The sequence below is a fragment of the Morone saxatilis genome, unplaced genomic scaffold (genome assembly GCF_004916995.1).
Source record: "Morone saxatilis isolate NCDOM2014 unplaced genomic scaffold, NCSU_SB_2.0 Contig5, whole genome shotgun sequence".
Taxonomy (NCBI): Eukaryota; Metazoa; Chordata; class Actinopteri; family Moronidae; genus Morone; species Morone saxatilis.
Window position 1 is genome coordinate 10,339,112 of NW_023340095.1, and position 22,379 is coordinate 10,361,490.

The following is a 22,379-nucleotide window of genomic DNA, read 5'->3' on the forward strand; positions in this document are numbered from 1 at the left end:
GACCCCAAACTTTTGAACGGTAGTGTATATTATTAGTATCCACCAAGGCCAGCGGTGAATGTCCTGGTACGAATTGTGTTTAAAATGTGTTTTTGTCTAACATCTTCTGGCTTTTTCCTCTGCCTTGATTTGTTACTTAATGTTTTGTTTATTCCCCATTGCCCTTTTCTCCTATACCTCTCCACACTCATTGTCTTTTTTGTGTCTTAGCTACCTCTTTTCACTGTTAGTTCTTCAATCATCCTGAAAGAACGATGAGCTAAGAAAGAATGGTGTGTTGTGAAAGAAAAACTATTAATTCTCGCAACCATTTATTAAACGCTGAATGTGCATTGATTAAAACTTTAAAAGTAATTTAAAAAAGAGAGAATTTTGCACATTTTTGCTTAACTTCCAATGCATCTAGTGCAACAAACACAAATAGTTCCCCATTAAAATCTATAAAGGTTTATGTAAATGAACAAGCCAAGAACTTGTTTAAAGTTCATTATTTTGATTCACCAGTCAGCATTGTTGACTCTGTGCCCCCATATAAAGCTATAGGCAGCCACTCCTGGCAACTACGCTCGAATGCATATGTACTGCCTTTCATTTATAAAATAGCAGAGAGCTGGGGTAAATGCACTGTTGAAGAGAGTGTGTAGCAGGAATCTGTGAACCAAAGCAGGGCTGAAAGGTGAGAAAATATCAGACTTAGATTAGTCAAATGGCAAGAAGTAAGTCTCCAAAGGACTGTCCATGTTCCTCTGTGTCTGGATGTGTAAAGAAGTAAGCAGTTGTTTGAGAACACATCAGCCACAGGCAGTCATTGTATGTCAAGATTCTGGTGCTGTGAGGTTGATATGGACTCCTGTCTGCCCTCCAACTGTCAAAGATTGCTTAAAGCAACTTAAACATCATTCAGATAGAACACCCAAATGTACCAATGTGCCCCAGATCTCAGGCTGTGTTGCTATCCATGGAGCAATACTACTGATCCTGAAGATAAAAGCCGAGATGGTGATTTTTCAGAAAAAATGTTATCATATTTTTAGATTACAAAATTTAAATCAGGCCTCTGATATCAAATGTGTAGTTATGTTCTGTCTTACCCTGAACTTTACGATTCTGAGGCCCCAAGTTGGAATAGACTTTGACATCTCAGTGAGCAGTATTTGTCCCTCCAATTTTTCCCCGAGCTCTGTGAACTGAGGACAACACTTCAGCCAACAGAAATCTGCATTTCAAATCGTGTTTTCTGCTGCTGCACAGAATCTGCATTAGCAGGGTGTTAGGGAGTGTATACTCTACAGTTTGACAAATATCGTGTTCCAGCATGAGTCTAAAACACAAAGTCAGTGCTGCAACGGGAAGAATAGTGATGAAAACAGCAGTGTGTCTGTAGCCATCACCTCTTACAAGCCTCCACTGATGACCTGATTAGGAGTCTAAGCGTTTGGCTGACATCTTTATGACTTGCCAGGCCTCAGCGCTGCTCTGTGCAGCCAGCCACAAAATAGGGAGGGATCATGTTCCAAACGCCTGCCTGTCATCTGCAGGAGAAACGGAAAAGTGGAGTTTCTGTGCATGTTTGCATGTGATATTGTGTGTGCAAGCATGCGTGCTGGGTCATTATCAGCTATATCAAGGCTGTCAGTGTTCTTCTTACCATGCAAGTTTCTTTTGGAGTGGAGGTGTCTGGAGGGTGTAAGGCTATGCAGAGAGGGTGGCATTTCACAACTTGGAACAGGAATTTTTGGGGGGGTCATGCAGCTATTTGTAAGAGGTTGCCTTCACAGCAGGTAGTCCAGTGTTTACCACCAAGTGTCACATTTAGTTGTTATTGTAAAAAAGTGTAAGAAACTTACCTCCTCATTAGATACATACATAAATGTCATAACCTCAGCTGAGGATTTTTATAGAAATTGCAGGGAAATGATTCAGCAAAAATGTAAAAACAATTTGATAGGGTGAAAGAGACGCTCATAGTGATGAACGTATAGAGAATTATCACCTGAATGTGCAGCTTCTCTCCTTAAAGCCTTTAGTGTGCTTTATATAGAGTTTCAACTCATTATTTAGCTTTCCAGCCCACTTGCTTCACTATCACCGTTCTCATAGTATGGTTTGTGTGGTTTAGCTGAAAACAGTTGCTTGCTGCTGCTGCTTTCAGCAAAAAATCACTGTACACTGCCTGCTCAGCACCAAACAGCAGACAGTTAGTGACTAACTGGTGAACATAGTAGAGCATTTAGCAGCCAAAGAGATGTTTGACTTTGTAACAACCAAAAACAGACCTAAAAGAGCGTATGTAGAGTGTGAATATAGTATTGTTATTTATATATATATATATGTTGTGTTCACAACTTGTTTATTATTCCCCCAAGTGTTAAGAAATCAGTAACTGCAGGTTCAGCAGTTCAAAAAATCAAACAGCAAACTTTTCATTTCAAGTAGGTGTCCTTTACTAAAGGCAGTTGTTACTTAATGTTTTGTTTTTGACAAGAAAACCTTCAATGTCTTTACCCACAGTCCCACAGTACGTGTGTGCTTGTGTGGGTTTGTCAGCCCTGGGTGGCAATAGGTGTCTCCTATCAGACACTAAACAGTGGTGGCATCTTTTGTCGAAACACTTGGGTGATTGTCTGGGCAGAGCGATTATACTGATTCCCCAGCTTCTCTTTGGCCACAAGCTGCCAGACACAAAGTTAAAATTTAATCTGCCTCTTAAGGCAATGGCTTTATGGGGTTTAAAGGCATATATATATTTTTTTTTTTCAGGAAGAAGTGTGTAGACACTTTGCCCAAATTCTGCTATTTGTGTCTCATCACTGGAGTTAAGAAATGAATGACAATGTAATTTATAAGATTATAATAGAAATACAACAAAAGAGTTGTGGCACAAATACAATATAGTGCATATAAAATAATTTTGCTTAATTCTACATTAATTTGTTATATTATTATACTCATTTATTGTTAATATGACTATGTGTCACTATTGGATTGTGCTTTATATCAATATAACAGCAGATAATATAGAAGATCGTCTTCAAGATATAATTGATGTGGAACTACATTTAAATAAATATATGATAACATATGATAAAATGTGACAAGCTGTTGTTTTAGCTGCACTGACTAAGAATTTCCAGACCAAGCTGGTTCATACAGTCTTTTTATATTATGAGCCACAATGTTTCATTTTTCCATCTAAACTACCTGCTGCAGTTTACAGAGATTACAAGTTTATTTAGAGGTTTTTACTCACTTGAACAGGTGTGTAAGGCTGGCCGAGTGGTCATCCCATTCCCTTGTGTGCTTTGCTCTCCTTGACAGCAGAACATTCACCAGTGTATAATAAAATGAGTATACTAAAAACACCCATAGGGGTGAGTAGTAACGGATTACAAGTAATGCACATGAGTAAAGAAGTATTTATTTATTTTTTAATGTACTACTCATGTTCTTTTTTAAAAACTGTTCTTCTTTTCTTTACTTGAGTATATTATTGAGCCAGTAATGCACTCTTTTGACCACAATGTGATGATGATGATGGAGTAAAACACAGAACAAGAGCCTCCAGTGACAATCCGTGGACATATTTGGCCACTTTTGATACCAAAATCTAAAAAAAAACAACAACATTTACATGATGAAGTACTTGCTGTGAAAAACACTGAGACGTCCTCTTGTAAAACTCATTTTCTAACCTCCACAAGCACATTGAATAAGTTGCACATACTGTAGGTGAAAATGTATGTACTACCAACTCCAACATCAACATTACTTTCATAGTTAGTACTAATCACACCTTAAAGTGAGTCATTTTTAATGGGAGTACCTGTACTTTCACTTGAGATCATCTGTCTGCCTGTAAGATCATCTTTAAGCTCCTGCCCATTTCTACTATGGTCCTCTTCTCAACCACCTGTACCCTGTGTGACTGAAATATTCCTGAACTATCCTTCTACTCTCCTGCTGTAAGCTTCTATTTCCACAATAACCAAGAAATTCTTGTCATGTTTTAAGCTCGGTTGTCATTAGTTTTTTAGTATTCCAGAGGGTTTTGATTGAACTTTATTAGTTTAACAGTTTTCACATGACCGCACTTTAGTCATCTCCTGACCTTTAGTAGTTCCTATAGCAGCTCCATGGTCCAAGTAGTTCAGATTTCCAAGCAGCTGTAGTGAGCCTCCCCAAGCCCACAGCAGGCCTCTGCCCGGCAACTGACCTGTCCAATGATTGTCCTCATAGAAGCCCAAGGAGCAAAATATGCCAACAGAGGCCAAACACAGGGCCTCTTGGATCTGGAAGTCAGTGCTGCGCCTCATCTCTGTTACTCTGTGTCTGTCAGCGGCACACAGTGTGACCTGGACCCAAGACCTGCTGGTACACCTCAGCACTGTTAATTATTGCACCATGTGTTTTACAGAGCCTGGATAAGACTGTGCCACTGAAATTGAAATAATTAAAAACCTTTACAGTGTTTAATTTTATGAATTAATTTATACCTTGATCAATTTGAATGGCTATTTTTGATTTATTAAATTTGCATTTTAATGAAGCATTAATAGAGTCAAAGAAAAAAATACATTAAATCAAATCATTTCATTCACCAATATTAAATTAAGTCCAACCCACAGAGCAGAAGTGGGAGCTGTTACATCAGTCACTGGGGGAAGGAGTCATGTGTGGGATCAAGCAGGGGTGGGTTAATTTAACTTTTAGGTGCTTAGTCGTCTTTAAATTCAAGAGGTCTGTCTTTAAAGAAATCACTCATGACAGTAGAAACTGAATGATGAGTATTTAATTTTTGCTATTCTATGTTTAATATCTTACGTATTTTCATCATCTGAGTGTCACACTCCGGGCTGCATAGCTAGACTCTCTATGAAGGAAAACACCAAGTTTCTGGCCTGTTTATCAACTCTACTGGCTCACAGGGCAGTTTGTAGGAATTCTTGCAATGTATGATGCAAGGTTTAGCAGGAGACAAAATTTTAAAAAAAAGTTTCCCCCAAAGTAATGTAAAGTTTAAAGTAGTAATACTTTCCCTGTTCCCATAGTTAATATGCATGTGCATGTAAAATAATGCTCACTTGAGATAGTTTCAAACCAAAATCTGTCTATGTCAGCTGTATTAAATGAATGGTATTTTTAAATCTTAGAAACTAATATAAAGAAACAAGAATAGGGACAAGAATACAATGAAGATTTTAGTATTCATTCCCATTAACCACCACACCACAAGAGGCCCATACTATCTCTGTATTTCTCCATAGATTCATATTTTAAACAAGAAGCGGGACTTCGGTCACATACTGTCAAAATGCAGCTCCAAGGATAATCTGAAGCCTTCTCCCCATGGAGGAAATGTATGTACCCTTCTGTCATGACCGATTGTTCTCCTCCTTCCTGATCCTTCGATGGAGGAGAAGGGTGAAGACCATGATTTCATTCTAGTTTGTTCCTTTTTTTTAATTAAAGTCCAATTAAGTGACATGCAACAAGTTGGTTTTTGTTGTGCTGTACAAATCTGGATACATGGCTAGCTTGATGGTCTAGTATCATAGTACCATAGTTTGTCTCTCCCTGTCCCTCCTCACACTAAGGTTTACAATTGTTCTTTAAAGAATCATATTTTATTCACATACACACGAGCAGCCAATAAAAACATAGCAACTGGTCTGACGGCTTCTGTTTTTAGCCACCTCCTTGCTGTGAGGGCAGTGCCATAAAACTCAAAATAACCCAACTGTCTGGCACCAAATTGGCTTCATGGTTAGAGAGAGCCAGATGACCAAAACCAAGAGACAAAGACACTTTAAGTCCTCCCAACACTTATGACTTGACTTCCCATCAGAAGGGGGCTAAATAAGAAGTAAATATTACCTACAGAAATTGCTGTCATAATGTATCTGTGGTTAGTTTAGTTTTGTGTTCGGTAGTTCTCACTTTCTTGTTGAAGCCATTGTAGATGTTCCTAGAGACTAGTATTGGCTCTACCACTGTCTTTTCCCTTCCCTGGCAATGGCTCTGATTTCCTGTCGTTTTCACTGGTGATAATTTGGATTCTGGATGTCGCCCAGATTAAAGATGAAATTTAGAGACATAGTGAAGTTTGGTTTGATCTCTCTTGTTCCCATTTTATTCAATGCTACACTGGCTACAAATGTTGTTTTTGTTAACATTTTGTAATGTTAAATGTGTGATGCTTATATGTTTGGACAGGTTGTAGTCAAAAGAGAGAAAGGCCTAAAGCATTGATATTATTTTAATTAGGAACAGATGATAAAACAGCAGCCCTAATTAAATATTATAAAAGAAATGTGCAGCGTTTCTCTGGAAAATGAAGCAGCTTAACAAATAGTTATGCACAGTTTCATTTGTAATTTCTAATGTTTTACTAACATTCAGAAGTCTATACTATTATCAGCTCAAACTGAGGGTGATTTCTAATGACAGCAGTTTGGTTCACTGGTTGTGAGGACTGTTTCATGTCTTTGTCCTCTTACCAAACCCCAGGAGGGCTCACTTATTAGAAATTTTGTCACTATGTGGCTCACTCAATGACTGAGAGACTGTGCTTAACTTGGAAATTAATACATCCTTAGTAAACCACCAACAAACTCAACAACCCCCCTTGTTTTAAACTGAAATTTCCTCTTGTTTGTCATATGTCCGTCTAGTATACTTCTGTGTGTCATATATACGTACATATAGAAGCGGTACTCTCATTGTATACTTGTGTTGTCAAGAAAACCTTTAAGCATGAAGTAATCAATTTGTATATTCTTATATACAGTATTATATACAGTTTTGCAGTATTTCAAAGCATTTAAAAGTACTGCTCCTCAGCTCCTCGTAGTCTCTCCTCTCCTTTGGAGCTTTTTAGTCCTTTCTCCAGAAAATGTGTTGAATATGTATGTATGTCTTTTTCCTATCCAGTGTAGTTCCCATTGCTTTTACTGTGCCGCTGGGTGAAATGTATTTCTTGTTACTGTGTCTGCATCTCACTGCTTTCTCTTCTTGCAGCTACAGAGAGCCATTCACCATCGCAGCACACTCATATTTTATCATCCTCACACACTAAACTAATGGTCTCACATGTTTACTGCTTTTATTTTGCATCTTTAATTTTGAAGTCCAAATGCAAGAAGTACAAAACCATAAATGAAATTCTGGCAACTTATTCTAGTACGTTCTAGAGGTGTTGTCTCTTCTGGTGATGTCAAGATTTCCTTGACAGTTTTGCATCCCTTTATGGACTCAAAGTCCATGTAAAAACAAATTAATCGCAATAACTTCATGATATTCTGCCCCCAAGGCATTATACCTACAAATCCTCCTGTGGCTGAATGGCACACTAACTACTTTTGGCTTCACCTAAAAATATTTTTGGCAGGGAATCCGTTATTTTAAAGGATTTTAAAGGATGTTGATTTCTCAAAGTGGGCCTAGAGTAAAGAGGCCAGGTTTTGATTCATAAGCCAGGCTGATACAAATGGCCAAAACACATGCTGGGAGACATGTAGTGAGATGAATCTGTTTTTGCCTGTTAGAGTCATTGAAGGATTGTTTGTCCAGAGCAACATGGGAACCACCAGGTCAAATATTACTGCATCACACTCAAACAAACTCAGATGTCTAGGACAGAATATTTCAACAGCGGGAGGATACAAGCTCTTTAAGAGATGTTTAAAATGAAATGCCAGAAAAGCCCAAGCCTTCTCCCACCTCATTCCTCACCTCCGCCCCTGCAGGTTCTCATCCCCAGTGTTAAGCTGGACTATAGCCATGTTCAGTCTAGGTGTGGGTCCTTGGACAGGCGGGGCTACTCGGCAGGAGGTGGAAACGTGAGTCTTGTGCTGCAAAGTCCATTGTCTCAGTGTTCATGTCGGTGTTATTTCCCTGATGTGTCATGTTATTCAGTGTCTCCTTTTTATGTTTTGTTTTTTTCACCTCGCTTTAGAGCTTCCCAGTTTATTGTTAAGTCAATCACTCATTAAGGCAGCAGTGCTGGGGCTCTTTACCTGACTGCTCTGGATCGACACTGCATTCCCCAGCAGTGGTTTGTGTCCTGCGAGGAATTTTGATACTAAAGGCTGAATGTCTCCCCCTCCAGCACTTTATAACATTCAGGACTGTAGCTGTAGTTTTGGCATCTTCTTTTAACCTTAATATCTTTTTTCTGCCCTTTCCTGCGTAGTATGGTGACTCACTGTGCACCACAGTAGAGGAGAGGCACATTAAGGGGTGTGTCACTGGTAATCCACTGGTAACAGCACTAAAGGATTACCTGTGTCTGCGATGAACAACGTCATGTGGTACAGCAAATTCATGGCTGTTTATTTAACAATGTTGGTTATAATTCATAGTAGTGTGACCAGAAACAAGAGTTAAACACTTCACAAGCAATTGTTTTGTTCCCAGTTTTGCAGCAGTGACAACATTCACTGGTTAACTGTGTAGATCATTGTCATTCTAAATCATATAACATCATAATCATTGGTCTTTCAATATGTACAGAATCACTAATTCAACTTTAAAAAGACATCTGACATTGATGGTATGCTTTGGCCAGCGGATGGAGCCAAATGTAAATAATAAATAAAAAGGAAGAAACTTTTAGCAACTACCAAACTTGCTTACCCAAGTTACTGTCTAATTACTGTAGTTTTACTGGAAAAAAACAAAACAAAAATGAGGTAACCATCCCTTTTTCTATTAACTATATGTACTGTACATACATATGGATAATCACTGAAACTAAGGATTGCTCAGTGATTGGAACATTACATTGTCTGTACACCTGTATTTGTAGTTAAATATGCACTTGCTACACCTGAGTGGACCTTTAACTTCCTAACATGTAGTACCAAAACGAATACTGGATTTTGTTTTATAAATGCAAAGGGAAAAAAACTAATCATCATAATAGGAATGAAAAAGATTCCAACAGTGCAGTTAATAGATCTCATAAAGATCTGATCGCTGGAGAGACGAGCCAACCTGCAGCCTGGTTTTCACCCACGCTGACACAAACCACATCTGATCTCTGTCTTTATACTTATGTCCTGTATCTTTGTTAGTGTTATGCAGTAGTAATTCTGGTCGATGGACAGGCTAAGATGCAGTGGTGGAAAAAGTATTAAAATCTCAAAACAATCAGTGCCACACTGTGAAAATACTCCACTACAAGTTAAATCTCTGTATTGTCAGCAAAATGTAATTCAAATTACAGTAAAGGTACTCATTTTGCAGTACAATGTCCCTGTCAGTGTTTTTCTATTATATATGATGTTTTTAGATTCCTTTTAGACTCCTGTAGTAATGTGTATGCTGCATTTGACTGCTGTAGATGTTTAAGGCTGGGCTAATTTGAACTACTTTATATCCCTAAAGAAATGCATCATACTCTATAAGATCATCATATGTTTGTAGCATCACTGTCCGGTGAGAACCACATATCTCAAATAAGTCAGAACAACAGCCCACTTTTCAGCTTTGTGACAATGTGTTTTCCAGCTAGTCAGATGATTTAAACAGTTTATTTATATTGAGAAGTAGAAGATTTTTTTCAACCCATTAATCCTTCAGTTTTTCAGGAAAAATTCACTTTTAAAATCACCAGATTTGGTGTAATTGGTACTTAATAGTATAGTAATATAAGTAACTAGTAACTAAAGTTGTCAGACAGATGTAGTTGAATAAAAAGTACATTTACCTCTAAGATGTAGTGGAGAAGTGTAAAGTTGCATAAAATGAAAATACTCATGTAAAGTACAAGTACATCGAATCTGTACTTGCGTACAATACTTGAGTAAATGTGCTTTGTAACATTCCACCGCTGCTAAGGTGCATACTGTACTTTGTGCTCATGGTGTTGTGGTTTGTAACGTGGCTCACGACCTGCGTTGTTCATCCCCATCTCACTTTTCCTGACGTTTTCTTTCCTCTCAGGCCATGTAAGAAAGCAAAAGACAAAAATAAACACAAAATCATTGGTTACAAAAGACATATCAGCTAAATCTGTGACTTGGCAAAGTGATTGCTGACCTCAGGCGTGTCCCAGTGATTCATCTCAGGGTGTGGCGTATCTCTTCTTGTTCATTGTGCTGTGTCTAAAGCTTTATAGCTCCGCTCTGTTTGCTGTCTCATCGGTTCCCTCCTTATATATATCTCTGTGGTTTTCTCTTCAGATCCCCAGGGTGTGTCACATAACAACATATCCTTATCTCCTGTACGCCTGTGGCCACTTTCAACTGCACATTCCTACTTTTCTGTCTTACACTGAATCCTCCCTGTTATGGTGCATGTTTGACAGGTTTTCTGAATGTGCCAAAACATTTTTAGCTCAAGACACAGTTACAGCACAAAGCTTGTACTGAATCACATCAATGGTTTGGTTGCTTTAACCGACACCAACAGCTCTCCTAACAGCAGAACACAAAAAACTGTTATTTAGTAGTCACTGGCATTCTGCTCTTGTGCTTTCTTGCCTGTGTTTTCTAATAATTACATGCAATTAGATATCACTGTGTTTGAACGTGGAAAGCCTTTACTTGTCAGTTGATACCCAATCATTTTCTTCAAACAGCAGCTACAGTTTAATACAGATCAGATACACTAGGTCCTTGTCTATAATTCATCAGAGGGAAGATACTATTTGGATCTTCTGTGTGAGGATCATTTGAGGTCAGCGTGGGTTTTTACCCTCATTGTAAACCGTGAGCTTTGACCTTGTCTTTTCCTGACTTTGCTTCTTCTAGGTGATGATACAGAACAAGAAGATAGACTTGAGCCATGTGACCTCCAAATGTGGCTCTCTAGACAACATCCATCATCGGCCAGGTAACAATTAGCCTGTATTTTTTCAGGTGAAACTGAGCGTTAACACTGGGAGTGCCAGTGCTGGAATAAAGGTCAGAGAAGCATGTTAGCAGCAGGTCACCGGTGCAAACCCTAACACTGCAGTATGAATGCATATGGGGGGTGTCCAGCAATCTATAGCCCTGGCCAGATGCACTTGACCAAGGTACCTGTCTTTCATAAGCTGCTACTCAGATTCTGGTTGTACTTGGCAGCTCCCAGGTTGGAATGTTTGTGAGTATGAAAAATAAAACAAAAAAAACAGAAAGCGTGTTTGCACTGCCAACTGCCATTCTTTTTTCGTGAGAAGCAGTGAATCTTTGGTGGGGAGCAAAATAGCACAACCAGCAGCCAGAGAAGGGCAAGAAGTGTGGAAGGCGTAGGGAAGGGAAGGGAAGGGAAGGGAAATCGCAGCTTGGTAACCATTCACACTTGACATCCATCTAGTAGTAATACTGTACATTCCACTCAAGGACCCCATGCTATGCTCTATGGGCCACATAGAGCATGCCAGAGACATTTTACCGGCCAAGCTGGATTAACTTATTTTTACCCTCTCCCATATAACATAATTGGGGGGAAAAAAATAATTTATTGTGTGACTCTTTTAGACTTTCCAAATGTTATCGGATGGAAGGAAAACGCATGCAGAACACATTGTGATCAGAAAAAAAAATCTATTTTTAAAAAATTATAAATTTGTCAATGCAAATTACCATAGAACAGATGTCATTATCTAGATAATGTTTCCAGATACAGATTACATGTAATACCAGGTGTAAATGGGGCATGATAGTCCCACAGGTTAGGTGTGTTTACCTGTCAGTGAAATTTAATTCATTGTTACTGTTTGTAAACGGGCAATAAAGTGCTATGTAATTAAGTAATGAATGTAATTTGCACTTTATATTTAACTGAAATACCACTCCAGACAGATAAAGCTCTGGCACTGTGGAGGCAAGCAGTAAACTACATTTGGACTGACAGCGCTATAGATCTGTCCACAGGCGGCCGAATGTGGTAGGTGTTGTGATTCCTGGCGGCCTCGTTGTGTCAGCGAGTGTGGAGCAGGATGTCGATGAATTGTTAATGAACTTTATTGGATCACATCTGGAGAAGGTTATCCAATTTATAATTTTTCATTCAAATCACTGACTAAAAGAACCAAAACATCAAGCACACTGTCAATGACCTGTACTTTAGATGGTAATGTGGTCAGGAAAGTCTCGGGGCAGTGTTTTCACACGATCTAATGCACCTATCTATAAGACTTTCTGAAGTGCAAGAACTTTGTAGTACAAATCACACTGAATTGCAATGTGCAAACATTAGCAGTGCTGTTCGACGATAGTAATCCCAGTCAGAGAGAGCATGTTTGCTCTGTGTAGGAACAACTGATGGTGTGGTGAAACTGGCCAGGACTGCAGACTAGTTTTGATGACTACTTTCAGTAATACCGAAACTGATTTGGGGAAGTCGCTGTTGTGTTTTAGCTTCTGATGCCTTGATCATCACAAATTACATTCTACTCACCTCCACTGTGTTGGGGTAGTGGTAGGATTGTGACCTTACTAAGATCAAGTCAGGTTTCAGGAGTACTTGCTGTTTTGCTGTGAGGTATGGAACCCCCCTCTCCACTCCCAGATGGTGTTGTGGTGACTACTTCAGGTCCTGCAGCTCCATCTCCTGGTCCCTTTCTGTCTGTGTTTCCATTTTATATCCTTTATTCACTCAGGAATTGGTGAGCATCCAAGTTCTTTCAGTAAAGCATTACGCATTCACCTTTATGAAAATTTTTTGTATGAGCAAACTTTCTAACCAAAAGTCTGTGGACACCCCCAGTCATTATTGAGTCCACGTACCACCCACAAAGCAAGGTCAATAAAGACATGGTCAGACGAGTTTGGTGTGTGAGTGTGTGAGTGTGTGTTAGGTTGCCCTGCACAGAACACTGCCCCCAACTCCCATTGAACACCTTTGGGAGAAATTAGAACAGCATTTGTGAGCCAGGCCTTCTTGTCCAACATCAGTGCTTGACCTCACAAATGCTCTTTTGGCTGAATGGGCACAAACTCCCACAGACACACAATCTTGTGGAAGCCTTTCCCAGAAAAGTGATCCAACTCCATATTAATGCCTGTGGTGTTATATATTATATATCATATAGGTGTGATGGTCAAGTGTCCACTGACTTTTGACCATGTAGTGGATTTCATGTCTCTCTCTCTGCCCTGTTTTCACACTTCCATTACTTTTTTTTTCAGGAGGCGGTAATGTGCGTATAGAGACTGTGAAGTTGGACTTCAAAGACAAAGCCCAAGCCAAGGTGGGTTCCCTGGATAATGCTCACCACACTCCTGGTGGAGGCCACGTCATGGTGAGTGTCAGCTACATGCTCCCAATCCATGATTTAAAGGAAAACAAGTTTTTGAGAGATTGCCTTACTAATCAATTTAGATAAAAACTCTCATAAGAAGTTTTCTTCTTTTTTGAGTGTAATTTCCTATACAAGTTATGTTGCACAGACTTTCAGTGTCTTTGATTTGTACATTTTCCTGTAAATGTATCTATAAACATTACTGTACTCTTAAAAGATAGATTAGATACATAGTCTAATATATAGTATTGTCTCTGTAAACTGGTAGGTTTAATAAAAGTTGGTAAAGCATACATGTACTATAAAAACATGTTTAACAAGGCAATCTTCCAAAAACTTGTTGGATTCCTTTATCTGCCTGTGAGGGTAAAGGTATAGTATACGCCACTATCAATAATTAATGTACAGGTTAATCCAAGCACCCTAAATTGTGTTCATCAAGTATTTAGTTCTGAAGTCAACACGGGACTAAGAGCAACAGCCTCTGGGTAGGGCTCTCTACAGTTTAACTTTGGTGGTGTTCTATTTGTGGTTCTTCTAAAGCTGACTCACAAAGATACATATACATATTTCTTATATATTATAATATTTCTTTCTTCTACTTGATATGAAAATGATCTATTTCTCCTTCCCCATCCACCTCTCACATCATCGCTCCATTCGCCACTGTTAGATTGAGAGCCACAGGCTGTCGTTTCGCGACCACGCCAAAGCACGAGTGGACCATGGAGCTGAGATCATCGTCCAATCTCCGGGCCTGTCCGGCTCAGTGTCTCCCCAGCGCCATCGGGACAGCCACCTATCATCCTCCGGCAGTCTCAACATGATGGATTCGCCGCAGTTAGCAACCCTGGCTGAGGATGTCACTGCAGCTCTGGCCAAGCAGGGTTTGTGAACACTGGATCTCTGGATACCTGCTCTGCACCCCAGACATCCTCACCCTGATCCCTTTCAGACTTTTCTGCCCACTTCTGCCACCCTGAGGCCAACCTCAGCTAAACCACAGCCTCTAAACATCTCCACTTAAAGATCCATCACTCAACTTATAAGTAGAGACTCGAATTAGGAGCTACTGTATGGTCCTCTTTATTTCCTGTCTATTTTAAATCCAAATATGTGCTGTTTCTGATTCATTTAGTTGGCCTCCCTCTTTTTGAATGAAGTTGCATAGAATAGTTCAGTCTGAGCACTGGTCCTAGATTAAGAGGTGAATACAAAGTGGGGACCAGGTATTGGCTTGACTGGTCCTGGATCAGTGTTTTGAAGAAGCTACAGCCTTTTTTCTACATTAAATAAGACGTAATGTGGCCAGCACACCACGCAGCACGTGTTGTTCTTGCTCAGTAAACGTGCATGGACGCCAAACTCCCTAACAAACCAAGCATCCTTACTGCAAGTCATTCTTGTCATCCAATATATAATATATTTAACAAATATATATAGAAACATGTATAAAAATACAAGTTCTTTGCCATCTACATGTCCTAAAACATTTTGAAAGGAAGTGACAATATGGCTATAAAATATACTTGTAAAATTGCATTACTGCAAGAACTAGGTCATGTTATGACAAGCATGTATTGATTCTAATATTAAAAGAGGCTATTTTGTAATCTAAAGAAAGGATTTTAGTAAGTTATTTCCTCAATTATTGGATAAAGATAAAACAAGTTCATGTTTTGTAGTTATTAGTTGTTTACAGTGTAATGCTTGGTGACAATGTCAGACAGCTGAATTGGTGTTGCTAAGGAATGCATCTCAGTCCTGTTGAAGAGCATCATACACTTGTACCTGCTCAGTAGTTCAATATAGACGCCTGTTCATACATCAAAACAGTATTAAACACTGAAGCTCATTCCACAAACCTCCATCCAAAAAGGAAAGAGTTATAAGTATCTTGTCTTTACAGCTGCAGATATTCAGCTCACATGAATGAACAGTACAGACATTTCCTCCACTGACACAGGCTGATCATCAGCTCATCAGGACTATCTGTTTGGACCACAGAGGACGACGCTACAAATGCGACCTGAGATTTAGCAGAAGATGCAGCTACTCTGAAATCTGTCTGTGTGTGCGTTTGGTGCAGATCCCATGCCGTTATACGACGTATGCTACCGTATCTGGATGTTTTGTTGCAATATGTGGGAGAAGAAAGTGGAATAAAATATTTTGAAAAATACATTAAAAAGACAATTCATGAAGAAAAATAAAATGACCGAGGGACCTCGGAACCTGTTACATCTGTTAGGAAAAAAGTGTTTGGGTGATCTAGTTTCTTTTTTGGACACCATTTGTGGTATATCCTGCCTCCTGCCTAATTACTGCCCTCACCTGCAACTGTTTGCTTCTGTGTTTTTTCTGCATACCCCATCTCCGTGTGCCCCCTTCCCACCTCCTGCTCCACCCTACAGCAACTGTAAATGTATTTAAAAGGTCAAGTAGATGTACGCAGTTTTTCTCTTGTTGATATGACACCAATTACAATAAGTAATGACAATAAAAAGGACAAAAAGTGATACTGGAGTAGTGTCTTCTATTCAGATTAGACTTACAGTTAATAGTCAGTAGTTTGGCATTTTTGGAAAATACACATTCTTGTTAAGAGTTTATGAGAAGATTGATACCGCTCGGATGTCTGTATAGTAAATATGAAGCTACAGCCAGGAGACAATTAGCTTAGCTAGCCTGGCTGTGTCCAAAAGTAACAAAATCCATCTAACAGCACCTCTAAAGCTCACTAATTCACACAGTTTATCTCATCTGTTTAACCTACAAAAAAAGAGTATTGTTTGTTATAGGCAAATAAGCATATTTCCCAAAATGTCAAATTATTCCTTTAATAGCATCTGGTTGAATTATATAGGCTATGCAAATGATTTGCATCTAATTAAATAGAGTCAAAAATTTGGAAATAAAATGGGAGTATGTGAAAAGTTTATTGTGAAATGGCAGAGGATACAATAAGTTAAGACCTAGGAATCGGTTGGGCGAGGAGTGGATTCATTTTGATTGCCAGTCCTGGTCAGAACCAGTCACTTCACTGGCAGATAGAAATAGATAGCCAGACAGTAAGTGACAGGAGGGGATGGTCATCAGTATCCCACATTCCCCTCCATCACTGTTCCACTGTGAAAAACCACTGATGATTAAAAAAAAAAAACCCAATGAGACAGGGGGACCGGGGTGAAGATGAGGAAAGAAACATCTTGTGGGAAATCAGGATGGCTTCCTGAAGAGCAGGAGGAGGAGGAAGAGAGAAAAAAAGCACCAGTTGGACAAAAAAAAATTGTAGAACAAAATAAAAGAAGGGTTCAGGAAATGACATCTCATAGTCCTTTGTTCCCCCTGCTTCCTCAGGTGGTACAGGAAACAGTGAGTGGATGTCGCGACACCATGGGGTCTCCACATATACGATGCTCACCAGTGCAGTAGCAGGGTCCTTACACAGACATGATGTGCTTGACAAAGGCTGCAGATGAAGACCAGGGCAGCACACAGAGAGGACAGAAGAGAGGGAAATGAACAAGTGAGGAGAAGAATACACAAAAAGTTCAAAATGCAAAATGTGTTTGGTCTAGTTTATGAACTATGTAAAATACTGTACATTCATCACATCCACACCTCACTTTCTACGTTAGTATTTAAACGGCCACTTCAACAATTCAGTAAGATGGAGGACTCATTAGAGAAATTTCTTTTAAATAGTGAAAATTGAAAAAGCAAATGTTAAAATATCCTGACTTTTAGTCCTTAGTATGGGTTATGCTAAAACCTCCCATAATAAAATTCAACAGCGTTTTTACTTATGATGACAAAAAATTAAAATTTTGTAAAGCTCCTTTCAAAGCCAAATAAGATGTACAACTTTTCACTGAGTGGTATTCTCCAAGTAAACTTTAAAGGTAAAAATGGTGGTTAAAATTCTCTAAGAATGATTGTTTAATATGTTAAATAATACACAAACAGTGTCGTATATTAAAGAGAAGACATATATTAGTCATAATGCTGTAATTTGTGGCTCACCCTCATAGTTGACACAGCCGTTCTCATCCTCCTGTCCTGCCATGAGAGCATCAATCTCTGCCTCAGTCATCTTCTCTCCTGTAGGGGGAGACAACCAGTATAAATACACACACATAGTAGCACACATACACATACACACACAGATACACCAGAGTCCTAGCCTGACTCACCCAGTGTTGACAGAACAATACGCAGCTCAGCACCCATCACTGTGCCGTTGCCCTCCTTGTCAAAGACGCGCAGACCCTCAACGTAGTCCTCAAATCCTGCCTTGTTTGGGTTGTTGATGATGGACTGGAGCATGGGCAGGAAACCCTCGAATTCTACTCTCTTGCTGGTCATGTCTGCATGAAAGGAGACAGTAGACAGTCAGTTCCATCCAGAGGTAAACAAGCTGGGCAGGTTTGAGAAAACAGGCATGGAAGTCCTTGTAGACACATTTTCAGCATCAATAATACATCCCCATCGTTCTACTACAAGCTGCTCTACAGGGTTGGGAGGTTAATGATGAAGCAGAAAAAGTGCCAATTTCTTTATTTTTCATGTGTAATTCTATGTGGTAGCTTGCAGATTTGATACAATCCTGACTGTGCAGAGTGAGGGACAGTTTGGGTCTATTAGTAATGACTGAGAATCATGCAGCCATTTTGGTATAAAGGTTATAGATTTATGACTGCATCATCACCTGACTGCACAGACCAGATCAGAAGTAAAAAAAAGTACAATTCTGCTTTTTTATGAAGTATGTGATTAAAAACCAAAACAAAATATATATTATAGACTAGTCAAGTTCTTAAATGGAATAAAAGCGCTGTTGCACTGACTTCTGAGGGGTTAAGAGATTAAAATTTGTTGCATGTCTGACCTCACTGACCATCCTAGTAGGATGTGGAAAGGTGCAGACCTTTGCACATGTGATCACCCCCAACTGTGACACAGATGGTGTTGTACTTCATGGGTTGCGGCCGTGCATGCAGCAAAGTGACAATTTCACCTGCTAGCTAAATGGCTAGCAGCACAGGTAGGATTTTCAGCCTTTATGCAAAATATATATTTACTCCATTCCTAAGACATTTTTGCAACAGATCTGCTCCACATATTCTCTCTATAACATTATTTTTAAAGAGCAGACTGATTAAAAAGGAAAGAAAAACAGCTGATTCGAATGAACATGACTGATAACAGCCACAAAAGCAGCTATTTATCATTTCTTCCTCCAAATCCATGAACACTTTAAACTGTGTGCCCCCTTTTATAAATTGTATAAATAAACACCATAAACACCAGTGACTAATGTAAACTGAACCAAGCACTATTGTTCACCACCAACGCTCATTAGGCACATTATTCAAATCTGCCCTATGAATTACTGATCAGTTACATCATATATGCATACAAAAATAATTAATTTTATCAGTATCATTAACACGACCTGCAGTATCTCTTACCGTCATTGGAGGGGTTTCCAAGCAGTTTGGTCACCTCCTTGTTGGTGGGGTTCTGTCCCAGAGCGCGCATGATGTCAGCGATCTGGTTGTAAGCCACCTTGTTGTCGCCCACCCTGTCGAACAGACCAAAGGCCTCCCTGTAGTCTGAAGAGTGGAGGAAAATAGGATATTGTCACCTTAACAACATTCTCATGTTCCTAAGATAATATATTAATATATGTATATAAAATATTGATATGGGGCTTAAAATGATTCAACTGCTATCATATTATATCCACTGTAGTAATTCCTTTAGAAATTGATGTAGTTGAAGTTATTATAAATTAACTTAATCAATGTGCAGGGTTTTGTAATTTTATTTTTTTTATTTGTGTGGTGTTAGAAAATTATGGTGTTTCATTAAATTAATTGTACGTTTTGTTATATTAATATACTGTAACAGAGTTAGCTTAGAGCAGCGTTTCACCTGCAGTTCCAAATATAAGATCTATTTAGAAGTGAATTTTTACATTTAATTTCATACATTTGGCTTATACTTATTTGTATGTTATTCTTGATTCTTCAATTATTTATTTTCCTGCAAAGTTTCCTTACATTGAGGTTTAATAATTTTATCTTTTATCTTTTTATCTTTTAATCTAAGCAGCTCCAGCTTAAAATGTATTCTGGAACAACAACAACAACAACAAAAAAACCCCCCAAAAAACTGCTGTATGTATTATACTAAATATATATATCTGGATTTTTTATAGTAAGTGTAAAATGCAACTTTTCCCACAATTGAAGACAGTGTTCTGAATTTCAATGTAGCTGTGGCTGTCTCATGCCTGCCAGCAGGTGGAGGCAGCTCCTTTAAAAACTGACAAGGCAAACATATAACAAGGGCAAGACGTTTCTATAGGTTGCGGTATTTTGGGCTGAATGGACTGACTCCTGTCAAGCTCCGTCATCCCTTATACTATTTCTATCTCAGCTGTCTCCCCCTCGCTATTTCTCTCTCTCTCTCTCTCCCTCTCTCTCTCAGCAGGGCTACGGGCTCTTTTAAAAGACCACCTTGGAATTGATAAACATAGCTGAGAATATGAGCCCCCTCCTTTTAAAGGCAAGGCCCTCTGTGGGTGAGCTGAGCAAAAGTAGGGAATGCTGACTGCAGTGTAACAAGCAGCCGGCCAGATGACAGGTCTGGTCCGGTGGTGTCCATTCTAGGGTCAGAAAAGACCAACAGTGCACATGTTTATCTTTCTAGCAAACATCCAAATATTCTAAAATATCCTCCTGTAATCCCTGAAATGAGCTGCTGACATTTTTTGACTGCTATGAAAATATGTACCCTCTTGCAAATGGTTTGATATCACTGATCTAGAAACACATTTAGAGTCCTATGTTACCAACAAGTGGCCAATAAACAATCTGCCGTTCATATCAGTAATTAAATGAAACACTATATTAATGGTCCCCATCTTTGGTTAATAAGTGATATAATCTGAATGCTTTGGTTGAAGGCGATTACTAGTACAATCAGCTTGTGTTTGCAATGAAATCCTGCATGATGTTTATCTTGCATTACACTGCACTACTTTTTGATGCATCTCTTGCAAAATGTTGCATTGACAACAGCTGACATTTCATTTATTTAAGGTTTTTTTTATTATTTACATTTAGCCAAGAAACTATGATTTTGTTTAGAAGACTACCATGTTGTGGATGCTTTCTTTGTGATGTAATGTTCAAGTTTTTATTTGTTCCAACCTTGCCACTGAAAACACTTGCTTTTTCTGTTTTGTGTAACTTTAAAGTTTACTAAAAGTTTACTGGACACTTGAATAGGTTTTTTTAGCATCATAGTATCTATCAGATTTCACAAGACATCTGCTAGTCTCACTGAATGTCAAAACACAAAAATGACAGCGGTGGCCGTCTGTCATGCACGCTATAAGACCCAGTACCAAGTCTGTTGCAGAGTACTCTACACTGTTTTACTCTCAAATGTGTTAGTCTTTTGCATTGTGATTTATTATATTGTTGCCTTTTCTCATTTGCCAGATGGCAGGCAATGAGATCTTTAAGATAAATTGAGTTTGATGGGCTGTGTGGTGTGTCACATGGTTGCAAAGGTAAAATGTACTTACCTTCAATCTGGTCTGGGCTGAACTCGATCTAGAAGCCAATACAAAGCAGCCATATGAGTATAAAACATACAAGAGTCTTCACATGCCATTTAGTCAACAACATAACCACTTTTATTCAAGAGGCCAGAATATAATAACCCGCTGTTCCCACATAATCTAGACTAATTAATCAGTCCTACGCAGGGATTAAACATGTCTCTTTGCCAAAATTAGCTTCACATGATGGCACCTGATCTGTGGAGGTCCATCTTTAGCTACATTAACATGTCCACATTTGGTGTCACCCTGCATTGCCATCACACATTAGTCACCACTCTGATAGTCCAATCAAGAGATTCAGGGGGCGTGGTCTAAACCATAGTGAGCTATCCATGGTTCTAGTCCTTCTCTTCAGTCTGTACAACTCCATGGTCCTTTAAACCTGCTGCTGTTCTCGTTTACTCACTATTACGTGTGCACTCATAGATGTTTATATAAATGCCCTAATATTTTTCTTTACTTGGCCAGTTATGTCAAGGTGAAAATGGATGTGCATTAAACCAAAGACCCCAGTTTAGTAAACACCAGTGTCTATGATGTTAGAATTAAGCTGCATTTGCACTGTAAATATACTGACACCTATCATTGATCAAAGTCTTTTTGTTCCTCATTCTAATGTGTGAAATACAAATGAAAAAAGATTCCTTGTTTCCTCTGGGGCTCCCTTAAGGAGCCCTTTGGGAGCCATTAACGTAGGTCTAGTTCTGTCATGCAACTCAGAGTGTGAATGGAAAAAAAGTCAAATCCCAGCTCCTCCTGGGCAGCCATCATCCTATCTCCATCTCTCACCACAGCAGAACTAATGCTTTCACGGTCATTGTACCTTGACGGCGGACAGGTCGACAGCGGGAGCCGCTGCAGGAGCAGGGGCTGGCTCGGGTGCAGGTGCAGGTGCTGGTGCAGGTTCGGCCTTCTTGGCGGGAGCCTTAGCGTCCTTCTTAGGTGCCATTTCAGCTGATAGTAGAACTACTTTGTTCCTGAAGCACAGACAATTCCCGGTTCGGGTGACAACACAAGGAGTGTAGCACAGAGTGGAGGGGACTCGGAGCAAGAAATCACCGTTTGGGCGTATATATATGAGGCTATTTTTCCTCTTGACCCCCGTCAACGCTGTCCCCGTGTGAGGATTGGATAGCGGATGGGAGGGGGGTGTGTGTGTTAAGGGGTCCTCACTAAACATGGAATATAGAGTTGCGGGCCAGAGAGTGTTTATTTATGCCATATATCTATAATGAAAAATGAAAACATTGGAAACTCAGTGAGAGGGTACCTGAGGACATGCGATTTCCTGTTCTCAAGTGAACAGTTTCACTTTTACGCACAGCGTTGTTCACCATTACGCACAACTCTTCTGGGAAGCATTTTCGGCTATTTGGGGATGGTTTTGTGCTTGATCCTATATAATCTGTCATGACAAATAACACTATATTTGGCAACTAGGCTCTCAAGGAAAACGACTTATTAAAGCTTCAATTGAGAACTGAAAGAGGAAGCTTTACGCCATAA

The 22,379-nt window shown here is 39.3% G+C and overlaps 2 protein-coding genes across 2 annotated transcripts in view; one reads left to right on the top strand and one right to left on the bottom strand.

The window, feature by feature from the left end:
• LOC118338701 (microtubule-associated protein 2-like) overlaps window positions 1–14,432 on the top strand; it is a 21,005-nt gene extending 6,573 nt beyond the window's left edge. The window contains exons 8-10 of the mRNA XM_035675994.1: window positions 10,755–10,836; window positions 13,119–13,231; window positions 13,905–14,432. Coding sequence (XP_035531887.1) covers window positions 10,755–10,836; window positions 13,119–13,231; window positions 13,905–14,126 — 417 coding nt within the window. The 3' untranslated portion in view covers window positions 14,127–14,432. The remainder of the gene's footprint in view (window positions 1–10,754; window positions 10,837–13,118; window positions 13,232–13,904) is intronic.
• Window positions 14,433–16,055: 1,623 nt separating this feature from the next.
• Window positions 16,056–21,936, bottom strand: myl1 (myosin, light chain 1, alkali; skeletal, fast). The gene is made up of 6 exons (XM_035675995.1): window positions 21,697–21,936; window positions 20,835–20,862; window positions 18,706–18,849; window positions 17,428–17,601; window positions 17,258–17,335; window positions 16,056–16,703 (listed from the first exon to the last, which is right to left on the bottom strand). Exons 1-6 carry the CDS (start codon window positions 21,820–21,822, stop codon window positions 16,675–16,677), a joined length of 579 nt encoding a protein of 192 aa, XP_035531888.1. The 5' UTR covers window positions 21,823–21,936; the 3' UTR covers window positions 16,056–16,674.
• Between the last annotated feature and the right edge of the window lie 443 nt (window positions 21,937–22,379).

Excerpts from the sequence above, each read along its gene's own strand:
- myl1 (XM_035675995.1), bottom strand. The coding sequence starts at position 21,822 with ATGGCACCTAAGAAGGACGCTAAGGCTCCCGCCAAGAAGGCCGAACCT. Across the intron at positions 20,863-21,696 it reads TCGACCTGTCCGCCGTCAAG|ATCGAGTTCAGCCCAGACCA; the intron begins GTACAATGACCG and ends ATTGGCTTCTAG. Across the intron at positions 17,602-18,705 it reads TGGAAACCCCTCCAATGACG|ACATGACCAGCAAGAGAGTA; the intron begins GTAAGAGATACT and ends CCTTTCATGCAG.